The sequence below is a fragment of the Prionailurus bengalensis genome, chromosome C1 (assembly GCF_016509475.1).
Source record: "Prionailurus bengalensis isolate Pbe53 chromosome C1, Fcat_Pben_1.1_paternal_pri, whole genome shotgun sequence".
Taxonomy (NCBI): Eukaryota; Metazoa; Chordata; class Mammalia; order Carnivora; family Felidae; genus Prionailurus; species Prionailurus bengalensis.
The window spans coordinates 58,005,494-58,023,070 of record NC_057345.1 but is presented as its reverse complement, the minus strand read 5'-3'; the positions used below and the strand labels follow the sequence as shown (position 1 = coordinate 58,023,070).

Here is a 17,577-nt window from a genome sequence, read left to right as displayed (position 1 = left end):
TGTATAGATCAAAAAAACATACTGTTAAAAGCATTTTTTAATAGGCTTTGAAAAATGTGCATGTTAGCCATATGAGGTATCGTTACCTTTATAATCTTGTATGTTAGGAAATGAAAAAAAAAGAAAACACCTTTATTTTAAAAGTTTGAAAAGATAAAATTGATAGTTAAGGATATTGAGCCATAAAATGGTGGTACAATAATTATATTATTAACAAATAAACTGACAGTCATAACCTTATGAAACTCACTGATCATCTCCTCAAGGTATCATGTGGACTGAGCAGTTGACTTATGATTCCAGAACACAAAATGCACCCTGACATATATCTCAAGAGAATAAGCAATTCTTGTCATGTGTGACAAATGTCTATAATCTAGTAGAGGTATCAGTATAATTTGATTTCTAATCAAGTGCAGTGCTGTGGAGGTAAATCAATCAAATGAGCAATATCAGCATAAATAATTTAAATTGCTAAAAATATAATTAAAGCAGAACTATAATCTGTAAGCAAACAGTGAAGTTGATACACTATGGAATATTACAGATAGCAGTGGATTTGAATCCAGGTTCTCCCATTTTCTATCAGAGTGATCAGTTTTCCCATTGGTAAAAATGTGGTAACATATACCTTACACAGTTGTTACAAGCTTTAACGAAATCATGTTTGTGGGTAAAGATTCTTTCATATCCACTAAATAAATATTAGTTTCCCTTCATTGTCAAGAATACAAGCCCACTTGTAAACTAAATCAATTTTGTCTAGATTATTTTTTTTTAAAAATTCTTATGTTTATTTTTGAGAGCGAGAGAGACAGAGCACAAGTAGGGGAGGGGCAGAGAGAGAGGGAGACACAGAATCTGAAGCAGGGTCCAGGCTCTGAGCTGTCAGCGTGGAGCCCCATGTGGGGCTTGAACCCACGGACTGTGAGATCGTGACCTGAGCGGAAGTCAGATGCTTAACCGACTGAGCCACCCAGGGGCCCCTGTCCAGATTATTCTTTTATCAGTAGGGAAGAAAAAGTTTGAGTTGTAATGCACATGCCTTCATGCATCTTCAGGTCTATCAAAGTGCCAGGATGCCCAGAAGAGATTTAAAAATAAGTAGAGTACTGTGTTTAAATATATCAACTGCTTTATTTATAGGATGTTGCACTAACAAGTATTTTCTCTTTTTTAAGTTTTTAACTTCTGACTTCAATACCAACTCTTCCTTGTTACTCATATAGTCAAGAATCCTTTAAGATCTACCAATTAGCCAGATTCAAACTCCTCAATCTACCTTTATGCTTTTATTTCACCATTCCTATTAACTTATTTCAAGTATCAGCAAAATTAGAGCTTTCCTTATTCCATAGATATGCCCTTGGACTTTTCTCCACCTGTCATTTCCCCTGACTGCTATCCCCCAATAGTTGAAATGTAACTTCCCTTTTAAAGACTAGATCAAATGTTCTCAAATCTACCCTCTCTTCCTCCCAAACAGAAATAATTTTATTTTCTCTAAGTATTTTTTTTGGGAGGGGGGTAGGCGGTACTTTTCTTCCTTTCTATCTTTCTTTTCTTTCTTCTTCCTTAGCTATACGCACCATATGCAAGCCTTTATGCTAGGTACCCTGGAGGATGAATAAAACACAATACCTGTCCTTAAGAAACTTACAATTTGGAAAATACAGAAGGAAAGTGTGTAAATAAATGACTAAAATCTAGGTGGAATACAGAGGACCAAAGGATAGAAGTGTAGGCCTTCTACACAGGAAGAAGTCCCCCAGTGTACGCTTCTCATGGGTCATGTTCCCTCACCTCTGGCTTACGCATGAAGCCCACAGGGGATTACAATCTCCTCCTTTGATAGCTTTTCTTTGAAAGAATCTTCCAGTGACTGTTGTCTTTTCTCCTCTCAGAAAATGGAGGTGGAGGAAGAAGCCAAGTGGGCAGAGTGGAAGAAAATATAAAAATGTCCATCTTGGGGCGCCTGGGTGGCGCAGTCGGTTAAGCGTCCGACTTCAGCCAGGTCACGATCTCGCGGTCCGTGAGTTCGAGCCCCGCGTCAGGCTCTGGGCTGATGGCTCAGAGCCTGGAGCCTGTTTCCGATTCTGTGTCTCCCTCTCTCTCTGCCCCTCGCCCGTTCATGCTCTGTCTCTCTCTGTCCCAAAAATAAATAAACGTTGAAATAATTTATTTAAAAAAAAATGTCCATCTCATCACATTCCATTTTAATGTGTGTCTCTCTCTCCCTGAGTATGCAAATACTTGTCCAACATCTCTCTGGACATTTCACAAAGGAATAGCAACTTCTTATGATTTGAGTACATTAGAATTAGTAGTCAATTTCTTATCTTTCTAAGACAACAGGAGTTTGAGTTTTGTAGTTGATGAATGCTCCTTATTACTCTAAAATAAACCAAAAACACCAACACATAGGGTTCTAGATTTGTCTCATCCACCCAGGGCTAAGCCAGGAGACCCTAACTCTGTGGCTTGGGGATTTATTTCTATTCCTTACTCTGGGATGGCTCCGGAGGGTCACTGGCCAGAGCTGAGAAGTTGCTCATCACCTCCCAGAGACCACAGTGCACCAAAGAGCCCCTCCAATACTGGGGCATCACAGAGCATTTCCAGCTTCCAGGGACACAAGGATGGGGTTCCAGGGAGGGAGTTTTGTTGATAGGCCCTCTGGAGACCTGTCCTGGTGATTTTGTTCTGAGATTCCAACCTTGTCTGGTTCACTTGGTTCTTGGCCTGAGGCCAATCATGACATTAAACCTGGAGATTTTTGTCAGGCTCTTCTACTGAGTTACCTCTTTGTTGCTGAACTTGTCCTTCCTGGTTTACTCAAATGGTAGGCATATTCCAGGCAGCATCCAGTCTTTTTATTCCATCGGCTGCACTGGAATCCTGTGATTTTTTTTTAAGTAACTAGTAATCTATACAAGTAACTCCAAAGCTTGCATTATCTTCAGTCCTACAGTATAGCCAGATCAGCAGGGCAGCCCTTCTAGCTAGTGAGGTAAAGCTTGAAAGTAAGCTCAGGGAATGTTCCAGAAGCCTTATCTTCTTTTGCAGAAAGAACTTTAATTTTTTCAATACTTGGGTAGCCTAATAATGCCGCTGACATGCTTCTCCAACTGAACAAGAATTCCTAAACCAATCTTGCATTCTCTAAAAAATTACAGTTCTAATCTCAGTGTAATGATCACATTGTCCCAAGTGGTTTTCCAAGGAAAATACAGTTTGTTCTAGATTCACTTTTGAGCTTTTATACTTTAACTGCAGATGTCAGTCTGTCATGATTTCTTGGCTTTCTCTACAGTAATGCATTCTTCAGACAGGTGATTTTAACTTAAGAAGCTAACAAAGCTTGTGATATCTACAGATAGTAGCCACAAAAGTCCTATTTACAAATATTCACAATGTTTACAAATACCTATTACAAACCTTTAAGATGGGAATGAAATTGAAATTTGAGATTTAGTCTTCAGCAAATTTTATTAAAATATCTAGATATGTTTTCTTCTACTTTCACATTACTGTGCATTTCTGATTCTTCTACCCTCACTGAAATGTCTTCTTGTGCCATCCTATCCTCACCATCTTAGGTCCTCTGTCCTTCACACAGTGAAGGATATGCTTCGCACAGTGGCCAGGCTCACAGGACATCCTTCTTCTACATCTTGTTTTCCTAGTTATGCATTTTCTCGTTGGGAGTGGAATATTGCTGTTCTGTTTGTCTCCTAACAATCTGACAGAAACCTCAGAAACATTATGCCAAGTGAAAGAAGCCAGACAAAGAGACTACATGTATGATTTCACTTACATGAAGTGCTCAGGAAAGGAAATTTATAAAGACAGAAAGCAGATTAGCTGTTCCTTGGGGCTGTTGTGGGAACTGATATAAAAATGAGGATAGATTGCAAATGAGCACAAGGAATTTTTGGTGGGCGTGATGGAAATGTTCAAAACTGCATTGTGGTGATGATCACAAAACTCTATAAATTTGCTCAAAACTATTGAATTATACATTTAAAATGGGTGAGCTTTATGCTGTGCAATATATACCTCAGTAAAGCTGTGAAAAAAAGAATCTGAGTGACTTTTTTCCTTAGTTTCCTTAGCTGGGAGGGTACATGAGAATTCTTACTTAAATTTTATCCCGTCACTCACAAATCTAACTTACCATTTCTCTTTTCAAACCTGTTTCATTAAAACCTCATCATTGCCCACTAAATGAAGTCTAATCATGGCACATGATCCCCTCCATCATGGTTACTCTTTCCTCATGCGTACTATTTGCACATTTAATTACCTGTGATATGTTCCTCTTTAGCAACACTCCTTTTCCTACTGCCCACTGTTTAAATTACAATTTATTGTCCAAAAGAATCCTCCAACTTCATGTCCTTTGCAATTCCTACGTGGACTTTACCAATAGGATTAAGTTTTTCTTTGCACTATTTCTGTTCATTCATCACACTTGTATAATCCCATGTAATATGCTGTATTGTATGTAATGCATTACTTCTCTATGTTCCTTACCTGACTGTAACCTGCCTAACACAAAGGTATCTGTTGTACTTAGTGTGTCTAATAATAGTCACAATGTTTAGCACACAGTAGGTCTTCAATCGATGTTTACTGAAGTGGACTGAACTAAAGATTTGTATTTGCTCCAAAATTTGCCCAAGTGGTGACTAAGAGTTTGGATTTCAAATGTTATATCCATATGTATCATACCTCTGAAACCAAAGAAAGTTGTAGGTGGGGGGAGGAAGACACAATTACTGGTTTGACAGATTTTTACCTTAATGAGATTTTGAGCAACTTTGTAGTCTGTACATCCTCAGGTTGTTCTAACCTTCTTCTATTCTGAACCTGTCATTTTTACTGTACTGACATCCAGTTGCTGTACCTTTGTCCTACTAATATTTGATTTTTATGCTGATAAATAAATATAAATTATCTGTTTTTATTCAGTTTATGTTGATCACTAATGGCAGAAGCAAACAACATAAAATAAAACATACAACACCTAACATGGCTTCGTTACATTTTGTTTTTTACTAAAAACTGAAAAACTGATAGGACAATCATATACACATGTGTATATATATATATATATATATATATATATATAGGGTGTGTGTGTGTGTGTGTGTGTGTGTGTGACAAAATTTAGATGACCTGCTTGTTTTGTTCTAGGAAAACTTGACTTGATTAAAAAAATACAAATTGGCAAAAATTTTGGTAAAATTTGATATGAACAGAAAAATAGGGATGGGAGAGTATATGAAATTCTTAATGAACTTGCAAGAAACTGCAACTTCTAAGAAACACAGGGAAGATTTATCCTATTTTCTGAGGCATTGCTAAGAATCATAAAAATTGGATTTTGCTTCATGAGATGTTAGTAAGATGGTAAGGGCAATTCAGTATGTTGCTTACATGGTGGCCCAGGTTTCTGGGAGTGACATTTATATCATGAGAGAGAAAAACTTCTGCTTGACTTGGTATCCTGGAGGATCGATAAGCATATATTGAGCTTCCCTCCTGTTAAGGGTTATTTTGTGTTTTAGTTTTGTTTTTTATCGAGTACATTTTGTTAAATTCTGGCTTAATATGCCAATCCCATTACCCATGAATTTATAATCAACATATTTCTAAAAGGCAGCACAATAGGTTATTATTATTATTTCAATAACTCCAAATGCAAAATACATTTTGTTCTCTTACCATTTCATCTAGTTAAAAATAGATCTAGAGGCTAAAAATTATGTAACTACAAAAAGAACACACTTAATATTTTTGTTAAATTGGTATGTGTGATTCCTCTTAGAATAAAATTAGAGTGATATAAACATTGTGAATGAATTTACCATAATTTATACTTGTTGGGACATTAACAGTGATGCATAACATCCACAGGGGTCAAAAATGAATCAAGTATTATATTCAATGGTATTAGTTTAAATTTTACTTTTGTAATCACTTCTGCTGATGAAGTTTTAAACCATTCCAGTTTTGACAATAGTTATTCAAGTTAGTTGCAATTTCTTCTCATTAAGAAAAGTTTCCTTGGGGCTCCTGGGTGGCTCAGTTGGTTAAGTGTCTGACTTCTGCTCAGGTCATGGTCTCATGGTTTGTGAGTTCAAGTCCCAAGTCAGGCTTTGTGCTGATAGCTCAGAGCCTGGAGATTGATTCGGATTCTATGTCTCCCTCTCTCTCTCTCTGCTCCTTCCCCTGCTCGCACTCTGTCTCTCTTGCTCTCTCAAAAATAAATAAATGTTGAAAAAAAACTTTTAAAAAGAAGTTTCCTTTATCTACAAACACAAGCTTTCAATTGTAATTATCATAAGACCAGAAACTCAAAATGGTTTACTGCAGTAAGATCATGCCAACAAAATAATTATCCACCAGAACTTCTGCACATTGCTACAGACTTAATTGCAGCTTTATAAGACTTTAAAACTTTAACAATGGAAAGTCCAGTTTCTCCCTTGGAACATAATAGAGACAGAACAGCAGTATTTCCTTAATCGTTAAACCCCCTTTCATGCAGAATGTTTAAATAATCTCTAAAATGGCATATGAAGGACATGGTGAGAACATATTATAAATTTACACTAAAATAGCCCAATTTATTTTAAAGCAGAGTCAGAGATTTACTTCTGTGTTCACAGAATAGCAACATACCCTTTAAACTACAGTTTCTAAAGATATAGGCAATGTATGTAAGAATGACAGAAATCAATTAACATATGGCACACACAGCTAAAAGTGATATTGTACAATTAAGTAGATTTATGGATTTTTACCTACAGATCTTCACAAGTACTCCCAAAAAATCAGCATTCACACAATTTTAACTAAAAAACCAACATAGTTTTTTATGTATATGTGCTTTTTACAAAGGGCTACGCATTTTAGGACATAATTTTATTATTTTATATAGTTCACATAATTAAAATACATTAAAACAGAATAGAAACATTCAGAAAAGTGCATTTCAACTCTGTAGTGTAGGTTTTGCAAAAAATGGCCATTTGTAACATCCTAAATGACAAAATGGAATAGAAATAAAACAAAACAAAAAGGAAGAGCTATTAAGCTCGATATATACAATAAAACGAGGATAAATTCTTTGTATCTTGCTTTGTTCCAAAAAACAAGTTAAGATGGGGTAAAGGATGAATATGTCATACTGCACCACGATGAAGCCCTCTGTAAATTGAATTTCAAACTCTTCAAAGTTTCAGTATGAAACATACCCTATTTCCAAGTCCTATGTATACAGTGTTAAAAGTACATGCACCCACTATGTTGATTGTTATTTATTTTGCAAAATCATCATTACAAAGACTCATTTTACATGCAAATTGAAATGCTTTAAGTCATTGAACTGTACAGATAAAGCCAAGGTGGTTAATTAACAAATGTGTTTTATATAACTATTTCACAGTAAATCACATAAAATGCAAGTATACCTAAACCAATCAATCACTGGCTTTTCATATTTTGACTTGGGGCCATTTGGGAATAATCTATCACTTTGGAAAATAATTTCACAATGAAACATTATTTGAGAGTACAGCAGAAAAACTGGGCAACCATATTTTGTCTCTGAAGAATATAACTGACTAGAAAAATTCTCCTATTTCCTACATTAGGATGACTTCTAAAATGAATTATTCTGATCTATTCAAAAATACTCATACAGAAATTATCTGTGACAGCAGCTTTATATTACAAATAATGAAATAAATTTGAGAATATATGGGTATTAATGTTTTTCTGGGACCGAGAAAATGTTGTATTCATTGAAATTTAAGGCAACTGAACACACTTGTAACAAAAATCAGGTTTCTCAGTATTAGTCAGAAACGTCATTGTTAAACTTTAACAAAGACCAAACATTTTGCATAAATCTAGGGAGTAGGAAGGCAGCCCCCATCAGCAGGCAGCACACCAAAAATGTTTGGTTTCAATAATACAGTTTGGGAGAACTACCTCTACAAAGTCTACTCGTGCTGATGCTCCTGATGCTGCCATTTCTGACGCCCGAAAAGCTGCTGCCTCCACATCCTCTGTTGTAGGTGTCACTGTATAGTCTCAGGCGATTGGGCAAGGGGCACACTCTGGATCTTCAGATGCTAAGATGAGAAAAATCAATTTCAATGCCCAAAAGATGGAACTCCTAATGCAGAGGTGACTAAAATAATTACCTATTGGTCTACAGGACAGGGAAGTGGGATGTTTGTTCGTTTTTACGTAATTCCATAGAAATAGGTTTTAAACAAGATTGTTGTAAGGAGGTACAGCTCTAGGATTAGGAAGCATTTTAGACAAGACAGAAACAAAAGTACACTGAGTGGAATTGGACCAGATGACTAAAAACATGCATACTCCCTGAAAGGAGAAAGCAAAATATTCACATAAAGATCGTTGAGTGATATTTTCCCATGAAAATAATCTGCTGAAGCTTCCATTTCCAAGGTAATTTCTGCTCATTTAAATTAATTCTCTACAATAACAAACATTATTGATGAATGCCGTTTAAGGCAGAATATGAATGGATCCATTGGTATTTTACTCTGAATTTCAGCATTCCATTTTCTCTCTGAAAATAACAGACTTTATTTTATGAATATCTTCTGTTATATGAAATTTTCATCTTAAATATATCAGTTCCCATCATACATAGAATAATTCAGCTTAATCTGTATAGTGTTTGAGAAAAAGCTTTTATATGAGAAGATATCACTGAAAGAAACCAGTAAGAGATATATATGAAAGAGGACATACTGTAGAAAACTGCATTGTATAAAAAGAATTTTGATTGAAAGAATGTTTTGGGTTGTAAAAATTGATCATTGCTCCCATTTTTAAAATTAAATATTTAAACCGCAGCTTTTGCCCAGCATCTTCACATTGTAATAAACATATGTGTAATTTGTATCTTGAAACATAATTTTTTATAAATCATTGACTTGAATGAAAAATGATAAATGCAAATGTTGGAACAAAACAATTTACAAAATATTTACCGGCTCTGGAAACACAGAAGTAGTGCAATTTAAAATACCATGGTTATTTTTAATTAAATCAGTAAAGTAACCATCTTTTTTATTTAAAAAATGGCATTCCTATGACAGTCATTTATACAGCTTATGCACCTGAATCCATTTTATTTGATATACTGTAAAGGGACAAATGATCACAAATTATACTGACAGATTCTTATTGAATATAATTTTTCAGCAGGAGCCATCCTGAATCAATTAATCATGCCATTACTCTAATTCTGCTCTCCATTTTTTCCAGAAAAGCCACCAATCACGTTTCACTTAATGACTTATACATATTTTATTTACAATTTTTGATGCACTACATTTTTTCAAATTCATTAAATGCTATAACTTTCCTAACATATAATGATTTAAAAATTGGATATGCTTAAAAACAAAGCAAATCATGGCTTCTCACATAAAAGCAATTATGGTTATACATAATATTAAATGATAATTGAGTGCTTTAGCTATAATAGAAATTCTCTTTGGCCCATGTAAAGAGACTGCTATATTTTCAATTAAAAAATAAAAATGTATTTTTACATTACAATATTTTTGCATACAACTGAAATTAGTGCACATTAATCTTAAAGCATTTTCACAGAAGGCAAGAAATAGAGTCCTCAAACCATATATAATTATTAATTAAATTAGAAGAACTTGGCAGATTTTCTAAAAGTTGAACAATTCCAGGCTTATAAGAGGTACATTAAGAATGCACATAAACTATTTGAATAAAAATTACTTATCTGCATGTTTAATTGACAGGCGATACATAGATTCTTTGTGATGATATTTTGCCTCACAGATATTGCTAGAATTTTAGTTTCATTATTTCTTGCTTGGTGTAATATGATGTAGTTATTTAAAAGAGATGTTTATTTACAAACTGACATAGCTATTTCACATCATTATTTTAATGATCCCAATATATAGTCCAGATTCTTATTATTAAGAATTAAATCCATATTCTTAACTTTAGTGACATAAGGAAAATAACAGTACGTGCAAATATTACAAAAATATTAATTTTATATTTTATATATTCTACTGTATAAGTTAGATGTAGATAATACTATGTAGCTTCAGTTCAAATTCAAGTTGAATATAATTGTACACTTCATGTATTTTTCTTGAATAATTTGAAATATGCAGTTGGATAGCTGCCAGACTCAAAATAATTAAATCTTAGAGTTTTGTCTCAGATCTCTCTGCCTTATCATTTGACCTTCTCATAGGGCATATAGATTATTCAAGAATGAATTTGTCTAACAGAATAGTAATATAGCATTCAGTATTCTCATTCCAATATTGAACCAGCCAGAATTCAACAGCACCTGAAATCTTAAAGTATTACAGAATCCAATTTGTCTTTGAAGATAGAGGACAAGTACAAATCATTTGTTTAAACATCAAAGGCAATTAATAGATAAATCTTTATAATGGCAAGTAATATTTTATTCTTTAAATACATTGGATAAAATTCCCCAATCCATGTGTCATTTGCAGTTTAAGCTTATTAAAACTCAAGGAACAAAGAATGTGCTTTTATCACAAAATGTAGTCATTTGACAAATAAGAAAATTTAGGCTATAAATATTATTTGTATATAAAAGGTTGAAGTAATAATAAATAATAAAATGCAATTGTGTACCAGCTAAATCAACTTCTGAGACTCCTTTGCTCTAAAACATACCTTATAATATTTAAAAATGTTTTGTTGATATACTAAGGTATCTCAAAGGAGTTTAATTTTTTTGTTTTTTGTTTTGTTTTTTGTTTTTGTTTTGTTTTGCTTTGTTTTTTTGCACGAGAGAAAGAGCATGCGTGAAAGAATTGGGGAGGGGCAGAAGGAGAGGGAGAGAAAGAATCTTAAGCAGGCTCCACAACTGTGACATCATGACCTGAGGTGAAGTCATTAGTCAGATGCTTAACCAACTGAGCCACCTGGGCACCTCAGGAGTTTAATAAATAAGTGGAAGAGTGTTTTAACTATGGTAAGTCACTACAGAAGTAATGCGTTTAGAGGTATAAAAGAGAGGGAGTGACAAGATTCTGTTTGATGAATTAAAGAAATAATTCAGAGATAACCTATAATCTGAGTCTTTATTTTTTAATAAGAGATAAGCATAAAGAAGAAATTCTAGGCATATGGAATTGCATGTATAAACAATATTAAAAATTTGGAGCAAATGACTTCTAAATAGTATTCTTTTACAAAGGAGCTTAACATGGAAGGAGTTGTTGGAAAATGAAGCAATTTATCACGTGTCCTTATACATTTATTTCTATACCCCATTCTTTTTGTTCAGCCTAAAAAAATATTTCTTCACCTATTTCGGTCAAATTCTTACTTGTGCACTTAATCCCAGATCCTATCAATCTTTTCTGGGAAGGATCAGGCTTCTTAAGTTTTCCTCTCTTTCTTCTTCAGTGATATCCTCTCTACTGGTTCCTTACTCTTGGGCTGTGTGCATCCTACAAGTCAGCTATCTTCTCTTCTACCCATAACATGTATACTTTATGCCTAGCTCATGTTAACATTTATTTCTTATTCACTGAACTAAAATTCATTGAGCAGCTACTTTGTGACAGGCAATGTATTGAACAATGGAGAGCAAGATGAGTTGGTCTCTGTCTTCTTTCTCCTCTTCTGAAAAGGGCACTCTATCTTCCTTCTTCATCAAATGTTCAGTCATCACCCCACTGCTCTCTAGATTTCTTGCCTCAATTTATTTTTTTAAATAATTTTTTTAAATGTTTATTTATTTTTGAGAGAGAGAGAGACAGAGCATGAGTGGGGGAGGGACAGAGAGAGAGGGAGACACAGAATCCAAAGCAGGCTCCAGGCTCCACGCTATCAGCACAGAGCCTGATGCGGGGCTCAAACTTACAAACCATGAGATCATGACCTGAGTTGAACTCAGACACTCAACCAGCTGAGCCACCCAGGTGCCCTTACCCCTCCAATTTAATGAAACTGCCTTGCTCTTAGGGAGTTAGTATTGCTAGTGGTGAGTCTGACAGTTTTGGTGAATAAAAAGCAATCTAGAACTGACACCCACATCTCCTGCTATCTGCTGACTTTAAGCTAGTTATTTGACTTTCCTTGAGTCATCATATTCTTAATGTATGAAACAGTCACAATGACACTTACCTCAGTTTACTGAGTGAAGCTCAAAATGAAATATAATGTATGCTTTATAGCTCTTTACCCAGGGCCTGGCACATAAAAGTTCAAGGAGTTGTTGTTAGGTATCAGTGTCCAAAAATCTTTCTGATTCCAAATCCTACTAACAGTTCTCGGTCTTTATCTTTTTGGGATTTCTTTGCTTTCTTTGCCTATTGATTATTCCCTTCATCAAAGCTCTTCCTTAAATTCTACACACAGTGATCTTGTGCTTCATCTCACACATTAGTGTCTCCTTCTCTACCTATTCTGTAAATGTTGGTTTTCTGTTCTAACTCCATTGTTCTCATCACTCAATACACAAAGATCTGCTCCCACAATCTAAAATAACATATGTACTAACGATGCTTACATCTATCCTTCCAACCAAATTTTCTGTGAGCTTCAGATTCCTGTATTTAACTGTATTCCCTGTATAGAATTGAATCTTCTTAAATTGAATTCATTGTTTCCCCTTTAAACCAGCTGTTCTCTCTGGACTTTTAAAAAAAATATTCATTTACCTTCACTGATTTACATTCATTATTCTGAAGTACATCATGAGTTCTTACCTGGATTATTACAACTGCCTGTTAATCTGTTCCCTCTTCCTGAAATCTATATTCCACATGGTTACCAAAGGACATTTAATCACACCACCCTCTTATGAGCTGAATAGTCTCCCTTGTCCTCCAAATTCATATGTTGAAGTCTTAATTCCCAGTACTTCAGAATGTGACTGTATTTGGAAATAAGGTCTTTAAAGAGATAATTAATTTAAAATGAGGTCACTCGGGGGGACCTTAACCTAATATAACTGGTGTCTTTATAAGAAGAGGTGATTAGGATATAGATTCACAGAGGGAAGTGAAGACACAGAGAAAAGACAGCCATTCACAAATCAAGGAGAGAAACCTCAGAATAAACCAATTTTGCTGAAATTCTGATTTTGGACTGCTTGTTTCCAGATGTGAGAAAATAAACTTCTGTTGTTTAAGATGCTCAGTCTGTAATACTTTGTTATGGTAGACTTAGCAAAAGAATATAATACCCTGTTATATTTCTTTAACAGTTGTTCAAAGTACACGAGATAGAATCTCAACATAATAAGCCTCCCTAGAGCTACCACACCTTTCTATTTAGCTTCCTTTCTGACCCTTGTGTGTCGTCATACTAAACTTAAAAGACCCTCCACTGCTTATAGTTCACTGCCCAACTGTATTCCTTACCTTTGTACTTCTGCTACTACTGTCCTTTTAACTGGGCTGATTTCTATCCAGTCCTTTAGATCAACTTAATTATTATATTTCCTAATTTGGTTTTTAAGAAATGTAGAAGTAAGAGCTGTAAAACATGGATACATAGAAAAATGGGGGAAATCACCATATCCTTTAACCCTAATATGACCATTATAACTCTTTAATCTTTTCCTTCTAGCTAATTAAGACTGATGTTTACACAACTGAAATTTTACTATATGAGTAATTTTGCATTCTGCATTTATTTGATTTGATATTACTCTTTAAGCATTTTTTATTATTAAAAAACACATAATTAATGTAACCACTAATGACTCCATAATATGTTTTACCATGTTGGTTTACCTTGATTCATCTAATCATTGTTCCACAACTAGAAATCTGTAAGTTTTCACTGAATGGGCTTAATAATGAATTGTGTGTTGTAATTCCCAAACTTTTAATTCTAGACTTCTTTCCTTGTATTTGCATCTGTTTATGAGTTGGTCCTCATTACCTGAGCATTTTACCAAAACTTAGTCCAGAACAAACCTCAGTATTTCCAACTATTACATTCTCACCCGTCCCATATCTCCCAAACCTCTTTTCCACCTCTACCACAGTAATTCACCAAGTCTCCCAACCTAGCAGCCAGTGGGTCATCCTGACTTTTCTTTCTGTCAGCCTTTCCTAATTCAAATTCAATCATTCACTAAAATGTTTTGACTCTGTCTCCTAAGTAGATCTGTGTCTTTCCTCTCCACTCTACTGTCATTGATACAAACTCTTTCACATGATCTCTAGACCACTGGAATGGCCCCTAAATCAACCCCCTCTCTCTCCAGATTCCTCAATTCTATCTTCCTCAAATTGCTTCATAACTTTCACCATAACTGTTAAAGATATAAATCCGATCATGTCAGTCCATAGCTTAATAGCTTCAGTGGATCACTGGATACTTCAAAACCATGTCCTAACTGTGGTGTTGAATAAATAACTGAGTTATTTACTGAGATGTTACCTTTTTTAAATTTTACAAATACTTGGAATTCAATGCGGTTTTTGTTTCCATGAGGATTTATTTGGAAAGGTTCTTAATGACATTCCACTGATTTCAGATTTTGCTTGAGGTTGGCTTTAATAAATTGTCTTGTACAATCCAAATTAAAACAAACCTATATTCCAACCATTTCTCATGGCACTGTAATAGGTGCTTTATATATATATATATATATATATATATATATATATATATATATATTTATATATACTATATATAATATAATATTTATAAAATATTATATATTTATATATATACAACATACATTAATATATAATTATATATTGTAAATTATACATTAAATATATATTTTGCTATTCAATCCTTTTTGCAACCCCCTGAGGAAATCAGCCTGACTTTTCCATTTCATTTTAGTGTTTCTTGAAAAACTATATTGTGACTTTACATAAGTGTCTGTGTGCCTGAATCCACTCCCAAACTGGGAACTTGGAAAAACAAAGTATAAAAAATAAAAATTATTAAAGAATTTAAATATCCGTGTTGGCAAAATCTTCACTGGAGGTTTGAGGTAGGAAGAATATTAAAAGAGAAAGAGGAGACTAAAAAATATCCTTGGGTAAAATCATAATCGGAACAGAAATAAAATATTTTTTTCATTTCTAAATTCTTTTGGCATGGAGACATACAATAATTCTGTGAAGCTCTCCATAATGGAGCCTTTACTAAAGTAGTTTAGGGGTGCCTGGGTAGCTCAGTCGGTTGAGGGTCCGACTTTGGCTCAGGTCATGATCCCACGGTTCGTGAGTTCAAGCCCTGCATCAGACTCGCTGCTGTCAATGGAGAGCCTGCTTTGGATCTTCTGTCCCCCTCTCTCTATGCCCCTCTCCTGCTTGTGTTTTCTCTCTTTCTCAAAAATAAATAAGCTTTAAATAAAAATAAAGTAGTATATTTATACCAGTGTCTCACAGGGCCTGAGAAAAATAAGACTTTGTACTCCTATTGTAAGTTTAAATATATATAAACTTCCCAAGGTTTAGTCAATTCACAAATGTTAGAAAAACAATAAGCATATTGCTAAAAACATTATTACTCTAAGAATAACTCATTAAATCACACACAGTAATCAATAGAAGTACACATTCATCATTTCAAACATGGAAACTTAATGGAGGCTTGACAGTAAGCAATAATTACCAAAGAAACACTAATGTAGAATTGATATTCAGCACTAACAAATTAATTTTGAAGCTAATTGAAAAGGAACTTTCTTTGAATAACACTACTATATTGTTATAATTTTGTATTATACTTTTAAAGAATGTTCTGATGCATTCATTATATGGGGCAGAAGTATAATAAGAAGTTTTGTGAACAAGAAATGGTAAGTAACCCTTGGAATCAGAAGGTACAAGTCTGAAAAGTCTGCCATCAGATCCTAACCCTTAAAACTTATTTAAATGTACTTTGGGAGAATGAAAAGATATCTAGCCCTCTGTAGTGTATCACAGATTGCTGGTTCCACACATTCTCTCTATTTTTTGCTCCATTTTGTGGAAATTAATAAAGGGAAGCCTCAGTAAAATGGGGCAGGAAGGATAGAAGGGGAGGCAACAGAGGGAGCTGTACCACTAAAGGCCAATTATGGGAAGAACTGTCAATTACCAGACCCTAGCAGAAGAATCATTGACAGGAAAGAATCATCAATTACAGTGCCATCCATGCCTCCCCAGAAAGAAACGTGTACATCGAATCTCTTATAAGAAATTGACTACCCACCCCTGCAACTCAGCCAATGAGAAACCATAGTCACCCATAATCACACAGGCTTTTCTCCAAAGGACTCATGCTCAAAACAACCCTACCATCTTGCCCCTTCTTCTCCATAAAAAATGCTCCTTTCCTTTGTTTGTTGGACTTGCCTATGGTTTTGCCATAGCTTCCATGTCCTGAATTGAAATCCTCTGTTATTCCCAAGTAAACCCATTTTTACTGTAAAATAACTGTTTTTTGTTTTGTTTTGTGTTGTTGTTGTTGTTAAGGTTAACAATGCCCAGACCCTACAGCTTTGGCACCTCTGGCAGCTCTGGCAAGGCAACCCTATCTGCTCTGAAAACCACATCTCCCATAAAGAACCTTTAGCTTTAGTGGACAGGAATTAAGGAGAACATTCTACTTTCTCTCATTTTATCCACCTATTGTTTTCTTTGTTTCAGATGTAGTGACCTAAGAAAAATTTTAAAACACAACAAATCTACTTTTTCTATTAGAATGCTCACCCTTCTGGGCTCTATCATTCCAAAATTTGAGTGTTAAAAATAATAATCAAAAAGAATGAAATCTTGTCATTTGCAACAACATGGATGGAACTAGAGTGTATTAGGCTAAATGAAATAAGTTAGAGAAAGAGAAATATCATATGGTTTCACTCATATGACGAATTTAAGAAACAAAACAGATGAACATAGGGGAAGGGAGGGAAAAATAAGATAAAAACAGAGAGGGAAACAAACCATGAGAGATTCTTAAATGCAGAGAACAAACTGAGGGCTGCTGGAGGGGTGGTGGGTGGGGGGATGGGCTAAATGGGTGATGGGCATTAAGGAGGGCACTTGTTCGGATGAGAACTGGGTATTATATGTATGTGATGAACCACTGGGTCCTACTCCTGAAACCAGTAGTACACTGTATGTTAATTAACTTGAATTTAAACAAATAAATTAAAAATAATACACCTAAAGCAAAAGCGTCCTGTTGAATTTTATTTGGGTTTCTTTCTTTTGCTATTTGAGAATTTGTTATCTTGACCACTACAAATCTACTCATGATTAAAAGTTAGATGAGGTACATTTAGGCAAAGTTATTTTTTTCCAAGCATTCCATCCACCACTAAATATTCTTTTTCACTTGGCAATAGCACTTTAGAGCTATGTCTTCAATGATTACTGCTGGTGAATCTAAAGTTATCCTGGTTACAGGCTGATTTTCAGGTCACTCTTAAAGTGACTAAAACTTTGCTCAGTGGCTCTGTCTTTGTCGTTTATATAAAAGGAACTCTCTTGGGTGGTTCACTTATTCTGATGCTCT

General features: G+C 34.6%; 1 protein-coding gene across 4 annotated transcripts in view; it reads right to left on the bottom strand.

The window, feature by feature from the left end:
- Window positions 1-17,577, bottom strand: part of LRRC7 (leucine rich repeat containing 7) — a 553,650-nt gene that overhangs the window by 231,661 nt on the left and 304,412 nt on the right. Inside the window, exon 8 of one of the 4 annotated variants that reach the window (XM_043575242.1) lies at window positions 7,305-8,147. The exons of the other annotated variants lie outside the window; for them this stretch is intronic. Coding sequence (XP_043431177.1) covers window positions 8,141-8,147 — 7 coding nt within the window. The 3' untranslated portion in view covers window positions 7,305-8,140. Of the gene's footprint in view, window positions 1-7,304; window positions 8,148-17,577 lie in introns of those variants that run through there. 4 annotated transcript variants of the gene reach the window in all.